We start from the raw sequence: 24,394 nt of genomic DNA on the forward strand, positions 1-24,394 counted from the left end.
ATTATCAAATATAAGATGATCACTCATATTTATTTCTCTTCTTCTATTATCCTTACTATTTATATGGTTTTCAGCCCCGTTTTTCTCATAAACGGGGTCAGCTTGTTCAGATTTTGGACCCGGTTTTCCTTACATGAATATTTGTTTTGTAAGATGCAAATATTTACATGTTTATTTTAAAAAAGGAAGCTAAAATGTAAAAAATACGAAAATATTAGAAAACTAAATGTATAAAAACATGAAAAATATTTAAAAAGCAACGAGAATGCTGAATTGGTTATGGCCGGGAAGACAACCCGGTGGACGAAGAAAGAAAAAAAAGGACTCTTCGGTCACGGAAAAGCCAAAAAAGTGCTCTTCGGCCTGGTTTAGGCCACGGCTGTGCAACTTCGGCCTGGCAAAAATCGAAGAGCCGGTTCTGCCACTCTTCGGCCTAAGCGAGACCAAAGAGTGCCTTCCGAAGTCCACTCTTTGGCCTAAGCGAGACCGAAGAGTGCCTTTTCGGCTTTAGTGAGGCTGACGGGGTCATACTTTAAATTTTTCGAATTAGGGCACACATTTTCCGAACTTGTTAAAAAAATAATATAAAAAAACCCCCAAGCGCCTCAGCGCGCATTTTGGGCCAGCCCAAGTGGGGCTGGGCACTCATCTTTTTTTTTTCATTTTTGATTGTTTTGTTTTTTAATCTAAGAACTGTTCATGAATCTCGAATTTGGAAAGAAATTTTTGGGATTTCAAAACTGTACACGAATTTGATTCTTTTCCATGAGTTTGTAAAATGTTTGGAATTTCAAAAAATATTTATAAATTCTGAAAACATGTTCACAATTTCAAAAATTGATCATGAATTTCAAATATTTTTTATCGATTCAAAAAAAATTCACTAATTAAAAAAGTTCATAAATACAAAAAAGTTTGTCAATTGAAAAAATGTTCATGAATTTCAAAAAATGTTTACCAGTTCAAAAAGTGTTCACGAATTTCAAAGATGTTTTCCATTTTAGAAAATGTTCATATAGTTTAAAACTACGTTCATGATTTAAAAAAAATTCAAAAAACGCAATTCTAAAAAATGTTCACGAGATTAAAAAGGAAAAAATGAAAATAAGAAAAATAAAAACACAAAAGAAAGAGAATAATAAAAATAAAGAAAACCCAGAAAAAAACAAAAGAAAAAGAAAAACCCGGTCCAGGGAAGATTCTAGAACCTTGCTGAGACCGGTGGAAGAAAAAAAACAGCCAGTTTTTTCTTTTGAGACAAAAAAAAACAGCCAGTTGCACACCCTGTTCTACTTCCCGTGTGGAACGGAAGTGGGTCGGCCCAGAAAAGAGCAGACGAACACGTGGTGATACGCGGTAGGTCGCTATTCAACGACCTACGCGCGGATTATGGGCATTTCCTATTTGGCGCCAGGCGCCTGTGGCGTCCGTAAATGGGCCGGCTCATCTAGGCGCCGGTAGACATTTTCCTTTTTGAAAATTCTATGCACTTTTAAAAAATTTCAACAGTTTTGTTTCACATTGATGAACTTTTTGAATATCGATGAACTTATTTGAAATTTGATGAACATCTTTTTGAAAATGGATGAACTTTTTTTTATTTATGAACTTCTTTTTCAGTTCAATGAACTTTTTCTAAAAATACATGAAATTTTTCTGAATTTCTATGAGATTTTTTCAAATTTAATGAACTATAAAAAATAATGAACTGTTGCTAAATTGGATGAACTTTTTTCAATTTGAATGAACTTGTTTGCAAATTTATGAACTTTTTTCATAATTGATGAACCTTTTTTAAAGATATGAACTTTTTCTTCAAATGGATGAACCCTTTTTCTTTAAATCTTTAAACCTTTTTTGATTTCATTTTTTTTTCGTGACAATTTTTTTTTAAAAAAAATTGGGGCAGCACGATAGTGGGCCGACCCATGCTAGCAGCGCTGCAGGCGCCGGATCGTTAATGGGCGCCTGCAGCGCTGTATAGGAGCTCCCCGGATTAGGAGGTGCAGTAAAAATATCCTTGAAAAATTCAAAAAGTTACATCGATGTCCGGTGGGTCGACCGTCTTCGTCCTCCCAAACAGGCTGATCGTGTGTCACTCGATGGGCTAATCGCGTGCCGGTCTAACGTTGGGCGAACATGTTGTTGATCTTGGACCCTGTTTCTCAGAAAGAAAAATCAAGGCCACGTATTCTGACGGACCAACACGGAACAACAACAAATTCAAGAGAAATCTCAATTATTTCTCACATGCCTTATGCGAGCATCTGAGGGCGGAACGCGTGACAGATATGAGGCCGGAGGATCAAACTATGAAGAGACGATGTCATCGCCGTCGCGCCAAGAAAACATGCTAAGGGCATTTCCAACGCGAGCCCTCAAAATGGCGAAACTATTTGATCAGACTCGTCCACATGCAAGAATACGAGAGTCGGCCATCTAACCTTAGAGCATCTCTAGTAGACCCCACAAAAAGCCCCGACCCGCAAAATAACCGTCAAAATAAGGGTCGGCGCGCAAAATCCCGCCTGAACAGACCCTGCAAACGCGGCCGGCCCGCAAAATTTTTGAGGGGCGCGGCAAAAACTTGACCCTAACCCGCGAATACGCGGGTCCCCCCCCCCTTCCCGGCCCGTCGGTGCACTGCATATAGCAGGAGCGGTTGGTGGGGAGGACATTTCAGCCCGCGCTTTTCCCCACCTACCACCTTCCCTCTCCCCTCGCCCCGCCGCCCACGATTCCGGCGAAAGTAGCCGGCGGGATCACGCCGAAAGGCCGCCACACGCATGAGGTTGCCTCCGCCCCCCCCCCCCCACCCGTCCTACGTCGGCTGGCCGGAAAGTTGCAGATCTGCGGTCCTTCGTTGCGGGCGGCCGGATTTGGCTTTTCCGGCCGCCGGTGGCTGCGTCCAGCGATGGAGTGGTCGGGGAGCACCTCGCGCAGCCTCGGCAAAGTCCCATCGCCGCATTTAGGTACGGGTTCGCCCTGTCGCCACTGCCGATAGTTTGCGGGCATGGATTCGGCCGGCCATCCGCCGGGCTCGGCGCTCGCGCAGAGGCTCTGTGGATCGCCGATTCCGCTCATACAGTGCGACGACTGCACGCGGACAGTGCTGCGGCTAACTTCGGGCAAGTCGAAGCACCCGGATGGGTGTTCTTCAAATGCGAAAACGGCGGGGTACGTGTTGTTTTCATTCGGCTTTGGCATCGCATTCTTTGGTTCAATTGCGATAGCTCATTTCAAACATCATCATGTGTGTAGGAAGATGGATACTCATTTTGGTTTTGGGAAGGCGAATACATTGATTTATTGATAGAAAGAAACTTAATAGACGTTCGTGCACTCCTTAGTACAATCAAAGGCAATGAAACGGCTGCCTGCGCACTGCAACTAGAGGGGAAGCAACGTCTACTTCTTTAGAACCAAAGAAGAAGAATGAAGAATGCAAAATCAAGAATCCACAGATCAACAATGAATGCATGGAGAAAATATTGGTGCCACTAGTGGGTGCAGTTATGGAAGTTGGAAATCTTCTAAAATGCATAATTGTGGTTATTGTTTTCTTTGGTCTTGCTATTCTAGCAAAGATTTGGTGATGACCTATGTATCCAATGTTGTTGAAAAAGCAAAGAAATGCATTATCTTGTGTCAAATTGAGATGCAAATTTAGGATTTGCGGGCCGGCAGGAGCGGCGCAAGACCAGACCCCGCAAACTGACCCGTAAAAGAGCATATTCCGCGAATATCCTTTTATACGGGTCCGTTTTGCGGGGTCTGTCTCTGCGGTCATCCGCGCCGGCCCGCAAAACCGTTTTTCCGCGAACTGCAAACGCGTTTTGCGGGTCGGGATTTTGCAGGGTCTGTAAAAGATGCTCTTATCCCCTAAATGTCCATGTTTTTCTTCTTATGTCCACAACATTTAAAATAAGTATAGAAAATAACACAATTCATCCGCAAAGAACATTCAAATATCACTAATACAACAATACTTCAAATGCAAATATTACATCTAAGATAATCGGATGTTCTACAAGTTTTTTGAATTCAACGATACGCGAGAATCCGCACATGTTATCCCACACACTGTCTTGAACTTCATAAAAAAAAAGAGAAAAGTATGTTTTTGGTCCCTCAAGTCCCAAAAAGTACAGACTTGGTCCCTCAAGATTTTTTGGTATACATTTGGTCCCTCAAGTCTCAAAACCGGACAAGTTTGGTCCTAAACTAGATTTTGACCCCGTTGACCGGGTTTGACCGCCACAAAACCGCCCGATGAACAGTAAATTCGAGTTAAAAAATACTTAAAAAAACTGAAATTTTTTGGGGTCCGCATGTAAGCATATTGGCCACAAAAAATTTCAGTTTTTTTTGAAGTTTTTTTAAAACTCGAATTTACTGTTCATCGGGCGGTTTTGTGGCTGTCAAACCAGGTCAACGGGGTCAAAATCTGGTTTAGGACCAAACTTGTCCGGTTTTCAGACTTGAGGGACCAAATGTATACCAAAAAATATTGAGGAACCAAGTCTGTACCTTTTGGAAACTTGAGGGACTAAAAACATACTTTTCTCTAAAAAAATGTATGAACATAAATGAGGCCGTTAGGTGCGGAAAGGACGGCCACGTGTCAATTCTTTTTAACGACACACAGGTGTAAGCTGAGAGTTTTTCTTAGAATATACCAAAAAATTTGCGTATACCGAGAGTATTTTAACATGCACTCAGCGTAGTGCCTAAGCCGAGCCTGCTTTTGTTGCCGTGTATTTTATTTACGCACTCGGCTTACACTCGGTTTATTGGGAAGGAATAGGCAACTTTTTTTTTCTCGAATACAACTTTTGATTTTCTTGTAGTTTCTGGAGTACAACATTTTTCTATTTTCCCCTGGAATTTATTTATTTATTTTCAACGACTTTTTCTTAAGAAAAAAGGGAGTCAAACTCCACGTTAAGATTTATCTTAAGTCTTTTTAGGGGTATCTTAAGCTTCTTCTGAGCTGCCTCGGTATCGATGCTCCATCCTTCCAAGGCTTTTTTTTTTTGGCGGAAAAAGGCTTTCATTAACCTTATGGTGCTGTGGTTCCAAGTTGGCTATCCCTCGCGCCGCCGCGCATCTCCCCCGCGTAGCTGAGCCAAACATGCGGATAAGCTGCTCCTCGTCTCCCCCGCGTAGCCGAGCCGCTCCCTCTCTCTTCCTTGCCTATCCCTCGCGCCGCCGCGCATCAGGAGCGTCTTCTCCAGCTCCGGCCACCCTGCTTCTTCTCCGACCACCCCTCCGTCACGCTGTGCCCACATGGCAGTGACTGGATGTCGCCGAGACCGTGAGGACCGCCGGTTCGCACCGAGCTTCGCGCCTGCCGGTCCGGTCCCCGAAATCAGGACCGCCGCACTGCTCGGTCCGGTCCGGCTCGGACCGCCGGCGGCCGGTCCAAACGACGGCTCGGACCGGGACCGGACCGTGTCCACCCACTTCCAAGCATCCACTGCTGTAGCCTGTAGCCCGCCAGCGAGTTTTTTTTTGTTGGTTCTACAAAAGTCAGAGGCCAAACTGATCCCCATGTGATATAGGCAGTTGCTGAAGTTTTGTTTAAAAGAGTCCACCTTGCATTTCCATGCAACCGACTCACCATGTGCTGGAAGCAGCATACTCCATGAGCAAATCAAGAACTTGATTCAGCAACCACCCAGTTTATATTAAAAAAGAGCCGGAAGCCAAGAACCATATGCGCATGCAAGAGGCAAAAGACAGCCCACTCCCATGCATGTTTACGGATGAACGTCGTGACCTGTCAGGCACACGGAACACGCAAGAACATTCCCATCACAATTATCACGGAAGTTAAGCTCGCATCTTAATCCCAATTATAATGGTGCCAACAATATCAAAGCTATCCTAATGTACAATCATACACTCATACCTCGCTGGCTACAACATGCTTGTACCTCATCAAGACAAACCGGGACAAGAAAAGGACGATTTCACTGAACGAGAACACCGTCACAATTAGACTCCAGCAGCCTCCATGTTCTATACCAGCTAAATCACAACATGCTGGTCAATTATCGGCCCAATGTCGTCGATTAATCATCTGAGACTAGCTACCTATCCAATGTCGTCGATGCACGTATAAATAGCCCTACCTTACGAGCAACATCTCATCGCCTTCTCATCGGTCGATCACACTCTCGATATTGATAGTACACAAAGGCTGATAACTTAGTTAAGAGCTTGAGGAAACAATGGCTGCCGCCTGGCTTAGGCTCTCTGTTGCGCTGACATGCGCATTGCTCTTGTCGTCGGCGTGCCATGGCCTGCAGGTTGGCTACTACAAGAAGACGTGCCCCCGCGTGGAGGCCATCGTGAGGGAGGAGGTGAAGCGCTTCGTCTACAAGAACGCCGGCATCGGCGCCGGCCTCATCCGCATGTTCTTCCACGACTGCTTCGTCCAGGGGTGCGACGCCTCCGTCCTCCTCGACCCGACGCCGGCCAACCCGCAGCCCGAGAAGCTCAGCCCTCCCAACTTCCCCAGCCTCCGCGGCTTCGAGGTCATCGACGCCGCCAAGGACGCCGTCGAGAAGGCGTGCCCCGGCGTCGTCTCCTGCGCGGACATCGTCGCCTTCGCCGGCCGTGACGCCGCCTACTTCCTTACCAGAATGACGATGAAGATCAACATGCCGGCCGGCCGCCTCGACGGGCGCGTCTCCAACTCCACGGAGGCCCTGGACAACCTCCCGCCTCCGGTCTTCAACCTCGACCAGCTCATCGCCAGCTTCGCCGCCAAGGGCCTCACCGCGGAGGACATGGTCGTGCTCTCCGGCGCCCACACCATCGGGGTGTCCCACTGCTCGTCCTTCGTCTCCGATCGCCTCGCCGTCCCCTCCGACATCAACACCGGCTTCGCCAACGTGCTGAGGAGGCAGTGCCCCGCCAGCCCAAGCTCGGCCAACGACCCCACGGTGAACCAGGACGTGGTGACCCCCAACGCGCTCGACAACCAGTACTACAAGAACGTCCTGGCGCACAAGGTGCTCTTCACGTCGGATGCCGCCCTGCTTGCCACGCCGGCGACGACCCAGATGGTGCGCGACAGCGCCAACATTCCCGGGCAGTGGGAGGCCAAGTTTAACAAGGCGATGGTCAAGATGGGAGCCATCGAAGTGAAGACCGCTTACCAGGGAGAGATCAGGAGGAACTGCAGGGTCGTCAACCACTGAACCAACGAATCATCATGGCGTCCTATTTTTGTTTGTGCACTTCAGTTTTTGCACTTGCGGGTTCACCTACTTGTGAGTGACCTCCGTTGAATTTCACGCATGTAATTTGTCTGTTGTTTCAACTCTTCAAAATTCTTTGGCTGGTTTGTTGGTGCTACTGCTGTTCCTTCTTTTTTTGGCGAATCAAATAGATCTACTTCTCTTACCTCCTCCACAAAAAAGACTCTAACTTTCCTCCTCCCGTCCGCCGCCGCCGGTCCGCCCCTCTCCGATGGCCTTTGGGCCATGGAGGTCCGCTGGGAGGGACCCCATTCTCGTTCTTGTTAGGTTCATTATCTTGGTTGGGGCTGTGTGGCGGTGGCGATATCCCTCAATAGGAATAGGGTGTGGCTAGGTTTCAGTCGACTGAGATTTAACCAAGTTTCAGTCAGGTGATATAACATGCAAGAGAGAAAAAGAAAAAGAAAACTGAAAACAAAAATTGCACGGATCTCAATGTAAGATCTTGCGGATATAGCATCGGCTAAGCCTTAACGAAGTCTCAGTCGACTGAGACTTAGGAAGACTGGTAGGAATAATGTCTCCCACGTTCTATCTCCGTCCCGATGGTGCATCTAGCGTCGTTGGAGAGCGTGCCGAGGTGTGTCATCGTCGGATCTCGCGGGATTTAGTCAGTGTAGGTCTGCGGTGGATCTAATTAGATTCGGTCTTTGTTTGTCTTCGTTTCGGTGTTTACATGTTTGATCCTTTCGATCTACGACTTTTTTCATCGGCGATGGTTGCTGCTATGGTGTGCTGGTCCTATGTGGGCTTAGCATGACGAATTCTGACTGTCTACTACAACAAGGTTTGCTCGGCTTCAGCGAGGGGACCGGGGGGGGGGGGGGGGGGGGGGGGGTTGATGACAGCGGCGCGCCTTTGGCTCGCTCTCGTGCTTGTAGTCGTCACTAAGTGCCACGGACCTGGTTATAATTTTTATTACCTCTTGTGTTTTTTTACTGCCATGATTAAGATAAATTGATTGAAAGTTTTTTCAACAAGCGAGATTACAATCTTGCTGCAAGACACCATCAACGAGATTACAATCTCAGCTATACATGAACGTGATGGTTTTTAGATTCCCTGAACCAACAAGAGGCAAACCCCTATAAATTTCCGGCCGGAGTGCCTGAGTGTCCTATGTATGCACTCCATCAGGCGTGTCTCTTTGTGTTTATCACTTATTAGAGATTGATGGATTGATCTGCATGTTTGGACTCCCTCCAATAGGTCCCCCCCCCCCCCCCCCCCCGCGTCGTCTCCTCCGAGGCGACTCGGGGGCCAACCCTAGCCGCCAAACTTTAGCCCCCTCCCCTCCCTTCCCCCCCTCCGCCGCCGCCAGAGGAGCACCTCGGCGAGCCCGCGCGGCTCTGATGAAGGTGGCGGCGGGGATCTCGGCGGCTTCACCCTGTGTGGAGGGCCTCGGCTTCCGGGGCGGTGGCCCCGGACGGCGGCGCGCGACGTGGCCTGTGCGGCGGGTGGCGTCGGCGGGTGCAGGTGGGCCGCCTCCCTGGCCGTGAGGGCGGCGCGGAGGCGGCGGGCGACGGCTGCTGCGGCGACTCCTCGCCAGTCGTTTGCGCCCTGGAGAAGTGGCGTCTTCAACCTCGATCTACTCCGATCCGCGCTGATCTCGGCCTCTGGCGGCTCTGGTCGCTGGATCTCGGCGTCGGGTGCGCGGATCTGGTGCTTGGGGGCGGATCCAGGGGAAACCCCTGGCCGGCGTGGCGGCCACACCGAAGGCGACGCCTTTGTGCATCGTTTACCTTGTTGGAGGCTTCGGTGGGACTCCTCCTCCTCCCATCCCGTCCAAGAGCTCAGGTGAAAGCCTCAGGTCCCCTTTTCCTGGCGACAACGACATTTTGGTGGCGTGTTCCTTCCTGAGGGTGTCGTCCGGGGATGGCTCGAGTGGTGGTGGAGTTGGGTGTGGTTCGAGGGCGGCATGTGGTGGCCTGATTCCATCAACGGCATCCTTCTCTGGTCCAGGTGCGGAGGGTTCCAGCCGCTGGTTCGAGGGGATTGGGGTCCCTGTCTCCATGCCGGCGGTAGGCCTTCGGCGTGGCAATTCCTATCCTTGACTAGGGGGCATGGTGTCGCATCCTTTTGGCCTTCTCTGAGGTTTCAGCGTCTGTGTCTGATAACTCTCGTTCGGTGTTTGGCCTTGCTGCTGCCGACGACGGTGTTTTGGTGGTCGGTTCTCCGTTTCATGAGGGTCTGTCCCTTGTGCCTCTCCTTTGGCAGCCGGGGCACTCTGATTTGGATTCTAGGGTGAATCACTCCGTCGGCCGCCGGGGCGGCACCCGTCGAACCCGGGTGGTAGGGTAGGGGCCCTTTGCGGCAGCGGAGTCAGATCATGTTTACCCTGTTTGATCCCTTTGGTGGCAGCCAGCGACACAAATCATGAATGGTGGTGCCCTCCTCCTGGCGCTTTCGTAGGTTAGCTAGTTTTGGCTTTGCGTCGTTCGATGGCAAGAGTGGTTGTACTCTTTGCCTTCGAGTTGTTCTGCTGAGCACATTGTATCTTTTTCTTTCCGCTTTCCTCTTTCTTGTTGTTTGTTGCAGTCTTGTTCGCCTGGCCGGTTGATGGCTTTGTTAATTCAAAGCCGGGCTCTTCTTGAGCCTTCGTTCCAAAAAAAAGATATTGATGGATTATGTTTCTGATACCCCTTCGTAACCCTCTCTGTATTGCCTTTTTTCCCCCGGAACCGGAAGGTAGTTGTCGCCGACGCCATACGTAGATCTCAAAGCAAGGATCGGTGGAGGAGATCGAAGATGGCTAGCTTCCATGTCGCGGACGCGTCGGAGTACCTAGCCATCACCGGCTGGGGCATCGACGGCGTCAAGCTCGCCAAGAAGGCGTGGGTTTTCGTGGGGCAGCAGTGCAAGAAGTTCAACATCTCGCCCGTGAACTACGAGTTCGAGGTGCACGCCATGAGCGCCGAGAAGCTGCCCTTCATACTCTCCGCCGTCTGCGCCATCGGCCCCAAGATCACGGCCACCGGGGCCAAGGAGTCGGACGGGAAGGACCTCGAGACGCAGCTCCTCCTCTACGCCAAGCTCACCGCGCCGCTGGACAGATCGAGGAAGATCCACGTCCAGGAGCTCGTCAAAGGGATCGTCGAGGGCGAGACCCGCGTGCTCGCCGCGGAGCTCACCATGGAGGAGATCGTCAAGGGGAGCAAGGCGTTCAAGGAGAAGGTGTTCAGCAGGGTGCAGCTTGAGCTCAACCAGCTCGGCCTGGTCATCGACAACGCCGACGTGAAGCAGCTGGTGGAGGTGCCGCGGCACGAGTTCTTCTCCTACCTTGGCCAGAAGACGCAGCAGGACGCGGCAAACCAGGCCATGGTGGACGTGGCGGAGGCCCGGATGATGGGAGAGGTGGGAGCCAAGGAGAGCGAGGGGCTGACGCCGCAGAACATGGCAAAGGTGGACGCCGAGACCAATGTGTTGTCCCTGCTGCAGCACGACCAAGGGCTAAGGCCAACTCCACCGCGCAACCCTATCTAGTCCGAGTGCGTCCGTTTAGGGTAAAACGGACAAATAGCACGGTCCAACGCGCGGCCTCAAACGGACAAATGTCCGAATTCCGTCCGTTTTCGACCCATTCCCGGCCCAAACTTGCGCTCGGTTTGGGGTGAAACGGACGCGCGCGGACGGCCTCGACGCACGCCTTTGTCCCCCCCCCCCCCCCGACCCGCCTGTCGGGGACATTAGCAGTCGCTCCGCTCCCAACGCTTCCACCCTCTCTCCCCGCCCCGCTCCGCCGCCGGCGCCGCCGCTATTTTCCGGCCGCCTCCTCACCCCGCAGCCCCCGGCCGTCGATACCAAACCACGTCTCGACATGGCCGTCACCACGCCCGCGCTTTCGCCGTAGTTTTGGCCGTCGATCGGAGGAGGTTTGGCCGTCGCCGTCTTTGCCGGTGGCAGAGGGGACACGACCGCCGGTGACGTACCACGGCGGCCGCGGCAGCTTCCGACGAGAGCTCCAAAGCGGCCAGTAGCCGGGATCAACTTTGAGATCAACGGCCATCAATACAACAAGGGATACTATATATATCCTTAGTGGTCAACTTTTGTGAAGACAATCTCGAAACCCCAAGGTGAGAAGAGAAAGAGATTTGCCCAAATGCAAGAGAGTGCTAGAAAGGATGTGGAACGTACTTTTGGTGTGCTTCAATCCCGGTGGGGTATCGTTCGAAACCCTGCACTGTCATGGGATGAAAGAAAGCTTTGGGAGGTGATGACTGCTTGTGTGATCATGCACAACATGATCGTCGAGGACGAGCGTGATGAGAGTATCTTCGACCAAGGATTTGATTATCAAGGTGAAAATATTAAGCCCCTGCACCAAGACCCGGCCACATTTGAATAGTTTCTCCAATTCCACCGTGAGATGCGTGACTGGCACACTCATTTGAATCTTCAAAATGACTTGGTTGAGCACGTGTGGGATCATATTGGCAACCAATAGATGTATTGGTTCATTTTATGTTCAGTCAAGACAATTTCGATTTGATTGTAAAACTATTTTATTAAGGACAATTTCAATTAGGTTGTAAAACTATTTTAATTTTCAGACGAATTTTGAACGTGCAAACTAGTTTTGATGAATATATGGACATTTTTGGCCCTGGCGGACAGGATGGGGCAAACGAATGCGGCGGCGCACGGCCACCGCATCCCAGGATACGTCCGGACACGACCCCATTGTCCTACGCAAACGAACAGAATCCGAACAAAACGGACGTCCGTTTGAGATTGCGCGATGAAATTGGCCTGAGGAGGAGGCCAAGGTGATGGCTGAGGTACATGTGCTCGAGAACGGAAGGGCGGCGGAATCGCCACGCGGCCAAGGCCGAGTGGGACAAGCAGGCCAAGGTGCCCGAGGACCCGAGGTCGAGGCGGCCAAGGCCGTCGACATCCGCCATGCAGAGCTCTAGATGGATTTGTGACTTCCGTTGAATTTCACGCATGTACTAATTTGCTTGTTCTTTGGCTGGTTACTGATGCAACAATTTTTTTTTTTGTTGAATCAAAGTGCTTCAGAGCATCTTCAACAGTCGCGCAACATGCGGGGCGCTAAAAGTCAAAATACAGCACCGGATGAGACAGCTTTTGCGCGCGGCGGTGCGCTGGCTCTAGCGGCCGCCGCAAAATAAAGCGCGCCCGAGCCGCTCCAGCAGGCGCGCTATATTTCATCTATTTTTTTCTACTATGTAAACTACGATTCGATACATATTTGGTTTCGATAGTACAAATATGGAGATAGTTGATACAAAATAGTGCGTAGATAGTTCATAGTCTTCTCCTACGATAGATAGTTCATAGTTCGTCACATAGCCTGCTTCTATGATACAAAATAAAACAAAAAACTACGAAAGTGCTATTCTGAGCTCGATCTCAGATGCGCTCGATATCTCAATCGCCCGATGGCATCTAGATCCCCACCAGCCCACGTATGTGTCAGGGTATTCCAGTTAGTATATGCCCACAAATTTTGGGCCATGGTCCACTCATCGGTCGCAATCAATGCGACGATTGCCGTTCAGCACTCGGAAGGCTCAGACGTGGGACACCGTTCTGGTCCACGGCTCAGACGCCAGGCTAATAACGGGCGTCGTCTACACCGGCCCCTTTATTTTCCTCCATCACCCTGCCCCCGCCAAGATTCTTCCACAGTGCCACCACCCCATCTATTCCTCAAGAAGAAACCAGATCTAAATAACCAGAACAAACCAGGCTACAAGAATAAGCAAGATCACCTCAAGGATTCAGCACTACAAATTGCAAGAATCAGTGAGATCAAGCATGCAACTACGACCACAACCATCATTCACACCATGGGCAATTAACTGAAACAACACCACATTCTTTAACTGCACTTCAGCCTGCCAACCAGTACAACACAAAATTAGAAATAGTCCACGACAACACAACAACACAGGTTTACAACTAACGAGAAACAACCCCTCAGCCCTAGCACTACACTCCAGCATCACACATGTTGCTAACCTCATCTTCATTGCCTTGGTGCAGGTGTTTCTCCTATGGCCCTCAAACCACAACTCTTGCACCTTGCAGGCTTCCGAGGTTGCTTCGGGGACATCACCATATCCAGACATGGTGTTCTTTTATGCAGTCCATCGTCCGATTCTGGTCTGCAATCATAACATAAGCAAGTTAATCAGTTCATCCCGAAAGGACCATAAGGCTATCATATTACATCATCAAACAAGCCATATTACCAATGAGTATTGTCTTCGGCACCACGCCTCTCATCATCCGTAGAAAGTCTGAAAAAACACACTCAAAACTTTCCTCAGTCTCGTCTCGTAGCAGTACACCAGTCAGTATAATACTCTGAAAATTGTTGTTATCCCCAACGAAAAGTCTTAAGGGCATGCCATAAAGGTTCGTCCAGTACGTTGTATCAATCATCACTACACCACCAAAGAAACTGTACTACAGCCTGCTGCTGCCATTCGCCCACATCAAGTTCTTTTTCCGACCCTCCTTGTCTGCTTGCACATGGTATGTAAAATGCGGATCCTTACCCCAATTCAGCAAACACTTCCATTGTCTTCCTCACATCGTCATCTACCTGCTCCTGGCTGATCTTTCCACACAGATTTTTCAGAGAACTCTTCGTAAACGACACATTATCCATTCACCCGAAAAAATTCTCAACAATGTTACCACATAGTACAATGGGCCTATGTGCGTTATACCACATAGTACAATCTATGACATTATCTTACCCGTACAAAGAAATGTGCACGCCAAAGAAGGCCGCTGGTCTTAAAACTGTCGTATGTTCTTTGTTCTTGCCGACTTGAGAGTGGTCATTTCAATAAGCATTCCAGGCATATTGGACTGGCTTTAATCACGTCATAATTATGAAAAAATATTTGCGCACATATGTCCACAAATTTAGTTCATGCACTGGTTCCAGAAAGGTATGGAATTTATACATGTTCTATCAATTCTACAAGTAATTTAAAAAAATTGAAGTTAGCACTTGTACGGCACCGTGGTCTGCAGCCCCAGAGCAGTTCGTCGCTCTCGGTCACCTCTTCTTGATCGTGATAGCTTTGCTAATTTATTCGCCTACTAGCCCTAACCATGCCAAGAGGAAACAACTTCACGAAAACCTGCTTACCAGTGCAACTTTGCCTGCCTGTCAAGTCAGCATGTTAGGTTAGTGAAAACTAGCCACCTAGTCAACCCTTTATGGTATGACTGACACAAGAGTACCTGCATTACAAAGGTCTCCAATTTGATTGTGGATGGTTTATTTCACCGTCACAAATGAGTGCAAATGCACTTCTAGGTGGTCCACTTTAAATTGCAACAGCAAAAGCATGCACACAATTAAGTGGTAACTCCGATGCCCAATCATCCATGGAACGCATAAGGAAGCTTACTTGTTCGAATGCTCGAGAGACAGGAGTGTGCTTCAGCTGGTAATGCACACGAACATGACAATGGTTGGTTGCAAAATACATCATCTGCAGGTGCCAGGTCATTAGTTGAAGCCTCAAATGGGCAAAACAGAAGTTACGAGGCACTGAGGCAGTACCTGTAACTCAAATCAAAACATGAGTCATGCAAGCAGATTACTTGTGGTCCAGGAAAAGTACACCAATCTTCTTCCATTACTGCCGGGCAACCATATGCCTTTCCGAATAGATGGTAGCAAGATGGACGAACGTCTGAGAGCTACAACGCTTTCAAGAGGACGATAAAATATGAATCGTGTACTAGACAAGAAAATTACTCGAGAGGAGGTACAAGAGTACACACTAGAATTGAATTTGGAATCAATGAAGAGAATGTATTCACTGGTGAGTATCAAATCAATGAGGAAAATGTATCCCTTTCGCTGTGTTTCCTGTCTTTTGATTGTCATCATTAGATCACCTGTATTATGACATTAAATCGACATGAAAAGAAGAATCAGTGAGAAAAATGATAACATGGACTTGGATCATGGTTCAGTAATATCAAAAATACTTGTTTAAGATGATAGTCACATATTAGCCTTCAACTCAGAAAAGCAGAAAACAGATGTCATCGAACTATATCACTACAAAATCTACCCCTAAAAAAACTATACAAAAACTTGATGCTGGTATACAATAATCATGAAAAAGGAAGCAAAGGAAGCCTTCTGCTGCACTGCTAAATTAACATTGCCCTAAACTAGTAATTACATAAAAACTACAAATGACCTTGGTGATGTTTAGAAAAGCTAGCAGGGATGGCACCAAGGTAAGAAAAACATAACAATGTTAGAATACATGCCACATGATTTCTTATTCCAGCAACATTTCCCACCCTCTCTCAAATTCATTTTCCGTCAGCATATGGTTCAGCACCTTATGAAATTCAGCTCTGAACTCGCTTTTCTTCGTGTACAGAGCACCCAACGACTACTTTGTTTTCTGCAACATGTGCCACTTGCACCACCGGTGTGTTGTGCCTGGCATAATGCTCTTGATAGCCAGCTCCATGGTACGGTTTTCGTCTGCAAAACAAAAGAGACAGAATTCTTATCATTTTTATTATGCACCATATCACAGCTACATGCACCAAACATGTCGCATATTAAAACCAAAAAAATAAGTTTTACCTGTTAGTATGGTCACAGGTGGAGAACCACCCATCATTCTAAGGAATTCTGAGAATACCCACTCGAAACTTTCTTGAGTCTCATCACAAACGAGCACACCGGCCAGGATCACACTCTGGAAGAGATTGTTAACCCCAATGAACAGCCTGAAAGGCATGTCATATAGGTTGGTCCTGTACGTGGTGTCGAATGAGTACTGAAGCGTGTTGCTCCCACTTGCCCACATCAGATTCTTAATTCTCCACTGGGCAGAACGTGCTGCAACACCTATCCTCAGCAAAAGGCGCGAAGAGTACGCAGACGGCGCCAGCCGACGAAAAAGAGATCGCCGGAGCCCGGAGGTGGATGCCCTGCTCTGCTCGTCGATATCACGTAAGTCCTAATACTCTGCTCCTCTCACGCCATCTTTCACATGAATAAAAACACTACAACTGATCGAACTTTCACCATCAGGTTGCTTTGGAACTCTATCAAGTTTCCGTTTTTCTCATGGAAGAATCAGCTTGTTGAACTTGATCAAACATCTTTTCTGTCATGGAGGAAGCAACCGAGATGGAAGAACATGCCAACACAGCCCACCAGGATTCCGATTCCAATAGGTAACTTCTGCACGTATACAAGTCTGCACATATTCAGATTTACATAATTTCTCAATAGTTTAGTGATAGTTCTATTACATAATTTCTGCACATATACAAGTCTGCATATATTCAGATTTACATCATTTCTCAATAGTTTAAGTGTTACTATTACATAATTTCTGCACATATGCAAGTCTGGACATATTCAGATTTACCAAGTTTCTCGATAGTTCAGTGATACTTCTACAATCCCCTTACTCGTGGTGTTTTTACTTTGCAGAGTTGTATTGCCTAGTTTGGTACCTTATGTTGGCATGGAATTTAGAAGCTCAGATGAGGCTTGGTCATATTGGCTTAGCTACGGTGGGCAGAAAGGCTTTGAGGTTAGGAAAAGGTATACTAACAAAAGTTCAGCCGAAGGCAAGGTTACATCATGTAAATTTGTTTGTGCAAATGAGGTTCAGCGAGCACAAGACAAAAGGGATCATTTGACAGAGTGCCCTCGAGCTGAAACTAGAACCAATTGTGAAGTGCACATGAAGCTTAAAATGGACCGGAAGAAGGGAAATCTCAAAGTGTCGGAGCTGGTTTTGGAACACAACCACACACTACACCTAGCAGAAACCTTACACTTAATGGTGTCACAAAGAAAAATTTCAGAGTTACAAGCTTTTGAAATTGCAACAGCAGATGATGCGGGAATTGGGCCAAAAGCCGCACATGAGTTGGCTAGTCGCCAAGTTGGTGGACCACTCAATCTTAGTTATACCCTCCGTGATCACAAGAACCATTTGCGGACCAAGCGCCAACGAGAAATGGCATATGGCCAAGCGGGTAGCATGCTTAAGTATTTTCAAGACAAAATTGCTGAAAACCCATCTTTCCAATATGCATTGCAAATGGACTGTGAAGAACAAATAGCGACCATATTCTGGGCTGATGCTAGAATGATCATGGACTATGCACATTTTGGTGATGTTGTTAGTTTTGACACTACTTTTGGAACAAACAAGGAGAGTAGGCCCTTTGGTGTCTTTGTCGGATTCAATCACTTTGGCGCTGGACAAAGGAAGCACGAAGTGGAACTGTACAAGACAAACAAGGAAGAAATATCGTCTTAAATCCGAATATGGATGCCATGCTTAGCTACAAATATATCTCCCACAAATTGCATAATTTGGCAGATCGAGCAGCCTACTTTCCGGAATGTGTCGTGTTAGTAGACAACACACATGACATCCTTGGTAAGCAAATTGAAGAAAAAATTAATGCATGTGCAAGCACATTGGGGTATCCGTGTACAATTCCGATAGATGCTAGCCCATCAAATGACTTGTTGACTAATGCACGTCTAAAGAAAAAGGAGGTCCAAACAAAGAGTTCAAAACTGATTTTTTTTGGCTCGATAAGAAGCACAAGGCTAGGAAAAAGAGAGAAAGCAGAGCTACATCACAGTTGGGTGAAGAGGTATGTTGATAAACAATACAATGCTTTCGGTGTTATCATTATGTTCATTAATTCTCACAGCCTCCAATTTTCTTTCACAACAAGATGCAGGAGGTCGGGGAAGTGGCAGGTGGTGGTGGTGCACAAGTTACAAATGATAAGAGTTTATAGGGATAATGCAGAGGTGCCTGAAGGTTACAAGACCAACCTTAGCTTCACTCAGTTGCTGATGGTATAATCGTGCCCATGTAGTTTAAAAATCTAGAATGATCCAACTAGAGATTGCAAAATCTTGCTCATACGGTATTCTTATTTATTTAATTTTCAGGGGCCAATTACAGATGATCTTTTCACTGGGTCATGGTGAAGTACTGTTGTTTTTGGGCAAATGAATAAGAGGGCATTGGTGTGCAAGTTCAATTCTGGGCAACACTACTTGACATTGAGTTCAGTCCAAGTTCAGTTCTAGACAACATTTTGCCATTCGCTTCAGTCTAATTATGCACATGTACAAGTCGAACTTCTGTACAAGTAGAAATTAAAATGCTCAATCTCCAGCCATATCTCCCAGAGATATGTTTTGGCATCTATTTTGCTCAATCTCAGTCACTTTTTATGATAATTGTACAATCTATTTTGCTCAAACTATTCACTGAACTCCAATCTCAAATGACATTGCAAACTGAATTTAAATTCAGTCACACTATTCATTACACATTACTTTTGATTTAAATCAATTACAATCTCAAATTGGCATTTGGCTTTGTCTCTGTTGCCATTGCTTCCTCTGCTGGTTCTGTCCAACTAAAACTGAAGTAGCAGGGAACTTCCAACAAAAGTCCAGAGCCTGAGTAGCCAACGGCGTTGGATTCGTGGCCTAGAAAGCTCGACGGCGCGACGATGCTTGCTCCGGCGGGTCGCGGGGCAGTGGCTTGCTCCTCCCCCTCCACAGCTAGGCGCGTCGCGGCCTGACGGAGACAGCGCGGGCTTCGTGACCTCGATAGATTGATGGCGGCGATGTAGCTTGCTTCGCGGCTCTGGGGCGTGGCTAGGAGGCGTCGCACCCTGAAGGAGCAGCGGCTGCCCTTCCCCGCCGGCCAGCGTCGCACCTTGAAGGAGCAGCGGCTGCTCTTCCCCGTCGCGCCTGAAAGGTGAGCGAGGCGACAACGACCGGCCGAACACCTTTTTTTTGCAGTGACGCGCGAGCGAGGAGTTCTGGGCGTGCTGGGCCGTATGGGCTGCTTGTTTTCGTGTCCATGCGAGTGAAAGTAGCGCTGGTAGCGAGTGTCGTTGGATATAGATCAACGGCGCTGGGTGTACGACGTCCCTCGGCAGTAGTTTCTTCCAAGTCAGAGGATCTCGTTCCCAGGAACTCCACGGTGGCTCGCCGCCGGCGCTCCGTCTCTCCATGCCGCGGTCGCCAGCTCCCAAATGAGCACGCCCTTGGTGGAGAAGACACTGGACCCTACATTCAATCCCTACCTACACGCCCGAACGGAAAGTGAACTTCCTGTACCACGGATCAGACGGATACACCGATTCCGATCCACGGCTCGCCTCGCCGACCGCGGACGGACGTCCACCTGCGTGTTAAATCTGACTACACCAACGGGCCAACATGGCCCACCACCGCCACTGCCGCCTACGTATTTTCGCTACAGTTCGCATTTTCCAGCAGGCCGCCACCGCCCATATAAAGAACTGGCCTAGATCCATATGCACTATCGAACGTCCTGGATATCGATAGCATTTGAGTTCGCGCTCAGATACTCCATGTCCGAGAAACTACTAGTACTCGTCACTTTCTGACTCGGACTCTGCCTCTGTGATGTCCTCCTCCGACGTCTGAGCGTAGGCGTCAAGGAACCGCTCGTCGCCGGAGTCCCAGGAGGACGCATCTCCTAGCGCGATGTTGTATTTAGCGACTGCCTTCCGCGTTCGCTTGTCCTCGCGATAGGCGGCTCGCTCCTCCCTCCTCTTCATCCTCTCCGCCCTCCTCTCGGCGAAGAACTATTTCTCGTTGGTGATGTCTTGTGGGAAGCGATGGCTCCACAACGCCATGGCTTCCTCGTCCATCTCGGCCAGGCTGAGACGGCGCTCCCGCCTCAGGTTCTTGCGACGATCCTCGTCGGTGATAAGCCGCAGGAAAGGCGCCAACTCATGTGCGCTCCCGCATTGCCACGTCGGCGAAGTTCATGTCCTGATGGGACCGCCGGAGGCGCCACGCCGCAGCGTCGTACGTGCGGGCGCCCTCCTGGACGGTGTCGAAGGTTCCGAGGCGGAGGCGCATGTCGCCGCCCGACTGAATCTCGACGGAGTAGGTACCGGACGGATGCACGCGGACGCCGCGGTAGCCCGAAGCTCCCCGGCGGCGAGGTGGCATGGTAGCGCGATGGTGTTGTGTCGGCGGCGAGGAGAGAAAGCGGTAGAGGGAGCGAGAGAGAGCGGCAGAGGGCGCTGGAATTTTATAGGCGCGCCGGACGCGGTGTGCCAAATCTAGCGCGCGAGCTGCCGCCTTTTCCCGCGCGCACGCAATCGTTTCCCACGCGCGCTAGTTTCTTGCCACCGCTGGAGCGCACGAAAACATCCCACGTGCGCTAAAAAGTCAGTTTACCGCGCGCTTCTTTTGGCGCAGCTGTTGAAGATGCTCTCGTATACACAAACCAGAAAGGCGAGTGATAGGCCCCGCAGCCAACCGATTGCGCCTCGTGCAGCCGTAGGATTTGGTCCTCCTCTTCCACGTCATATTCTTCCCCACACCGGTCACAAGAAAAACCACGCGCTCGCTGCAAGTCACGTCTGCTCGCTGTTGTAGCCGTGGCCGACGAGCACAGGCGAGGGGCCCCCCGCTGCCGATGAATCCCATCACCATGGATGTAGCTCTGACGCCTACCGGTTCCATCTCGCGGGTACCATGGTTGCAGCAAATCTCACATCACCGGCTCTGGCTCGGCGCCGTCGTCAAGACGTGTGCCCAACGAAAAATCTGAGCAAACAAAAAATCTTAGTGGTCAGGCTTTTTTTCTTTTTTCTTTTTGCGAATACTCAGTGGTCAGTTGAAGCCAAAAAATTGCCCGGTTCCAGCTAGAATACACAAAGGCTGAAGCAAAAAAGACACAACACCAACTCCAACAAATGTTCGACGTAGCAAATGAAATAGCCGGTTCCAGCAAAAAATTGCGCTGGTTCCAGCAGCAAAAAATGTCGCCGTCGTGTTCCCATCAAAAAATCTAGTGAACAACAATCTCAGCCGTAAGTTGAAGCAAAAAACATTGGCCGGTTCCAACCAGAATTTACCAAGGTTACAACAAAAAAGACATAGCAGCAAAACTCAAACAAATCCGATGTAGCAAATGAACTAGCCGGTTCCAGCAGTTCCAGCGAAAATGAAGTCGTCAGTGAGGGAACGGTCTGGTTCCAACAAAATTGGAAGCTGGTTCCAGCACATAGCCTTGCTCGTTGCAGCAAACACCGATGTCGGTTCCAGCAAAGTGCTAACTGGTTCTTCAGCGTCGCCGCACGCCTCCATCGCAACATCTCTGTCGCGCTGCCACCGATAGTTTGCCCCCAAAGCATCTTTGTCACACCGGCATCTATGTCGCGTCGCCGCCGGTGGTTCGCCACCAAAGCTGCAACGCCTCGTCGCGTGGGTCGACGTCGTGCTGCAGCAAGGATCAGAGGTGGTTGGCAAAAAAAGAAAGGAGAACGAGTGGTCAAGAATAGAGGAGCGCGACGTGAACGAAGGGATAAGGTTGTGCCCAAAGCGGTGCATGGACCCCGCCAGCACGTGGACGCGTGCGAGTACGATTCAGGAGGAAATGTGAGCGGCCGATCTGGACACACCAGACGACGCGCGTGAGACCGGCCAAACGCTTCGGCCGGCCAGCTGGTGGCAAACATTTCCCAACCAGAAAAGAACATACAAAGACAGAAACAACAAATACAGGCTCTGGGATCAACTCAAGAAATCTGGCACTAGAAAAATCGACCGTGCACCATAGGACTGTGTTTTAGGAAGTGTAAACAAAACTGACATGTTCTATGACGGCTTTCACCATTGACTAGAAGGGTTGAGCGTGCTTTGCTGCGCCGTTGGTGTTGTTTTTTGGCTTCTTCAAAAAATAATCACTTTGTTTTAAAATATATTGTGTATTACTTTTTTGAAAAGTTAAACCTTTTAAATTCAATAAAATTTGTAGAGAAATATATAGAAATCCATAATGTCAAATCGGTATTTTTAAATTCATCATGAAATGAATTTCCATATTTTTTCGGTTAATATTGTGGATATTGATATTTTTGCTCTGAACTTGGTCAAAGTGGAAGAAATTGGACTTTCTACAAAATTAATACCCCTTATATTTTGGAACTGAAGGAGTATTTAGTTTGGCGGGTGGTGGAGATTACTTTTTCGAAAAGTCAAACCTTTTAAGTTCAATAAAATTTGAAGAGCAATATATAAAAATCCAAAATATCAAGTCGATATTTTTAAATTCATCATGGGATGAATTTTCATACTTCTTTTGTTTAATATTGTGGATGTTGATATTTTTGCTCTGGACTTGGTCAAAGTAGAAGAAATTTGACTGTGTACAAAACTAATACTCCCTCCACTCCCTTATACAAGGCCACATCATATTTTTATGTCTAACTTTGGCCATTTATTTTATAATAAAGTGAGTTATATGCCAAAAAAATTCATTGGATGCACATTCAAAGAACTTTCCGATGATATACTTTTATCACATATAATCCATATTTTGTTAATTATAAGTAAAAGTTTGACACAAAAAAACAAAGTGGCCTCGTATAAGGGAATGGAGGGAGTACCCCTTATATTTTGGAACTGATGGAGTATTTAGTTTGGCGGGTGGTGAAGATTATAGAGTGTGTTTTATTTTTATTGTAATACGGTGATTTGGTGGGTCTTTCATGGTGTGATTCTGAGTTATCCGCTAACCAACCTATATCTATGAGGAAATTTCGGTGTCGGTGATCGCATGTTTGGTGCTAGGATATGACATGGTGGCGCTTCTTTTTTTTTAGGTGGTGGAAGGTTGCGCGGGATTGATATATTTTAATAGGCCAGTTGCTGCTAATTAATTTGAAATATCGTTGGCCTCGTAGAAATCATAAACCAAATCCAAAATTGAATACCTTAATTGAATGAAAAAGCTTTAAAATTAAGGAACATAGTGAATTAAAAGAATTGAATGAGAGAGCCTGAGAAAGTGTTGACCCGGTCAAAATCAGTTGACCTAATTCTAAATTGAATACCTCAATTAATTGTGGGAAATCGTTTATTTTCAACCGGCTGATCCACGCAGCTTGTAAACCGCCTCCTCCTAGCGACGCGTGTCCCGCGTGGACCCAGCAACTCGCACGCCTTCCGCGTCGTCTGTCCCTCGTCTCCCATCTCTGAAACCTTGTCCCCTCCTTCCCAATTCTTCCTCTTCCTTTCTTCCCATCGTTCCCATCTCCACTTCTCCCCATGGTTATATGCTTCATCGAGGAAGCCAACTTCATTAGTGCTGCGCGGTGCTACCGCGTCCTGCTGTGAAGCTTCCGTTGTCTGCCGCTCCGATGCTGTCGTTGGAGGCGCCTGCGCTGGCCGTGGGCACTGCAAGGCTGGGGCTCGGCTGCTGCTACTGGATAAAGCATTAAAGCTCGCCGGCGCTGCATTCGGGAGGTCTCACCGGCAACAGATGTTGCGACGCCCAACAACGAAGCTTCGTCGGTGCTGCAACGGAACTTCGCCGGGCTGCGGTGGAGCTTTTGCCGCACCGTCGTTGCTGCATTGGAGCTTTGCCGCCGCTGCAATGGAGCTTCCCCGGGCTGCGTTGGAGCTTTTGAAGCACCGCCGGCGCTGCAATGGAACTTCGATGCGGTGGAGCTTTGCCGCACCGTCGGTGCATTGGAGCTTTGCCGCCGCTGCAATGGAGCTTCCCCGGGCTGCGTTGGAGCTTTTGAAGCACCGCCGGCGCTGCAATGGAACTTCGATGCGGTGGAGCTTTGCCGCACCGTCGGTGCATTGGAGCTTTGCCGCCGCTGCAATGGAGCTTCCCCGGGCTGCGTTGGAGCTTTTGACGCACCGTCGGCATTGCAATGAAGCTTCGACGGGGCTGTGGAAGCTGTGACGGTGTAATGGAGCTCCGTCGAGGCTGCAATGGAGCTTCGCCGGATGCTGGAGATGCTGCATTGAAGCTGTTGCACGCTCGGTGCTGTGTGGCGTTGCTGCGTCGGAGCATCGGCGGGCTGCGGGATGTTGCGTTGGAATTATTTGTCCGTGGTACGACGACGGGGCTGGTGCGACCAGAATCAGTACTCCGGCGAACGGCGACGCTGCACTGCTGGCCGGGGAGGGGCTGCTGCTCCAACGACGTACTGCTTCGTTCGCGACAGGAGGATGGGGTAGCGAGAAAAGGAAGACGTGTACTGCGAGCCTGCAATCAACGGCCACGCACGCCTCAATCAGACGGCTGCGCGGG

The 24,394-nt window shown here is 48.7% G+C and overlaps 3 protein-coding genes and 1 non-coding gene across 4 annotated transcripts; 3 read left to right on the forward strand and 1 right to left on the reverse strand.

Moving 5' to 3' along the window:
- Window positions 1–6,147: 6,147 nt before the first annotated feature.
- On the forward strand, window positions 6,148–7,416 carry LOC109736533 (peroxidase 2). The gene has a single exon (XM_020295746.4). It carries the CDS (start codon window positions 6,237–6,239, stop codon window positions 7,209–7,211), a length of 975 nt encoding a protein of 324 aa, XP_020151335.1. The 5' UTR covers window positions 6,148–6,236; the 3' UTR covers window positions 7,212–7,416.
- A 2,603-nt stretch (window positions 7,417–10,019) lies between these two features.
- Window positions 10,020–12,187, forward strand: LOC109736538 (flotillin-like protein 2). Its single transcript, XM_073504319.1, has 2 exons — window positions 10,020–10,725; window positions 12,027–12,187. The coding sequence occupies exons 1-2, from the start codon at window positions 10,020–10,022 to the stop codon at window positions 12,185–12,187; spliced, it is 867 nt and encodes a 288-aa protein (XP_073360420.1).
- A 165-nt stretch (window positions 12,188–12,352) lies between these two features.
- On the reverse strand, window positions 12,353–16,092 carry LOC120968031 (uncharacterized). Its single transcript, XR_012189433.1, has 5 exons — window positions 15,880–16,092; window positions 15,626–15,774; window positions 14,827–15,167; window positions 13,493–14,755; window positions 12,353–13,405 (listed from the first exon to the last, which is right to left on the reverse strand). It is a non-coding gene; the product is annotated as an uncharacterized protein (transcript).
- Window positions 16,093–16,153: 61 nt separating this feature from the next.
- Window positions 16,154–18,528, forward strand: LOC109736542 (protein FAR1-RELATED SEQUENCE 5). Its single transcript, XM_020295754.4, has 5 exons — window positions 16,154–16,251; window positions 16,333–16,478; window positions 16,741–17,927; window positions 18,012–18,138; window positions 18,235–18,528. Exons 2-3 carry the CDS (start codon window positions 16,414–16,416, stop codon window positions 17,579–17,581), a joined length of 906 nt encoding a protein of 301 aa, XP_020151343.1. The 5' UTR covers window positions 16,154–16,251; window positions 16,333–16,413; the 3' UTR covers window positions 17,582–17,927; window positions 18,012–18,138; window positions 18,235–18,528.
- Window positions 18,529–24,394: the final 5,866 nt, after the last annotated feature.

Source organism: Aegilops tauschii, chromosome 7, assembly GCF_002575655.3.
Source record: "Aegilops tauschii subsp. strangulata cultivar AL8/78 chromosome 7, Aet v6.0, whole genome shotgun sequence".
Taxonomy (NCBI): Eukaryota; Viridiplantae; Streptophyta; class Magnoliopsida; order Poales; family Poaceae; genus Aegilops; species Aegilops tauschii.

Bases quoted from the DNA above. Each gene is read 5' to 3' on its own strand.
- LOC109736533 (XM_020295746.4), top strand. From the start codon at position 6,237: ATGGCTGCCGCCTGGCTTAGGCTCTCTGTTGCGCTGACATGCGCATTG.
- LOC109736538 (XM_073504319.1), top strand. From the start codon at position 10,020: ATGGCTAGCTTCCATGTCGCGGACGCGTCGGAGTACCTAGCCATCACC. The intron at 10,726-12,026 runs GGCCAACTCCAC...GAAATTGGCCTG, and splicing joins GCAGCACGACCAAGGGCTAA to AGGAGGAGGCCAAGGTGATG.
- LOC109736542 (XM_020295754.4), top strand. From the start codon at position 16,414: ATGGAGGAAGCAACCGAGATGGAAGAACATGCCAACACAGCCCACCAG. The intron at 16,479-16,740 runs GTAACTTCTGCA...TTTACTTTGCAG, and splicing joins CAGGATTCCGATTCCAATAG to AGTTGTATTGCCTAGTTTGG.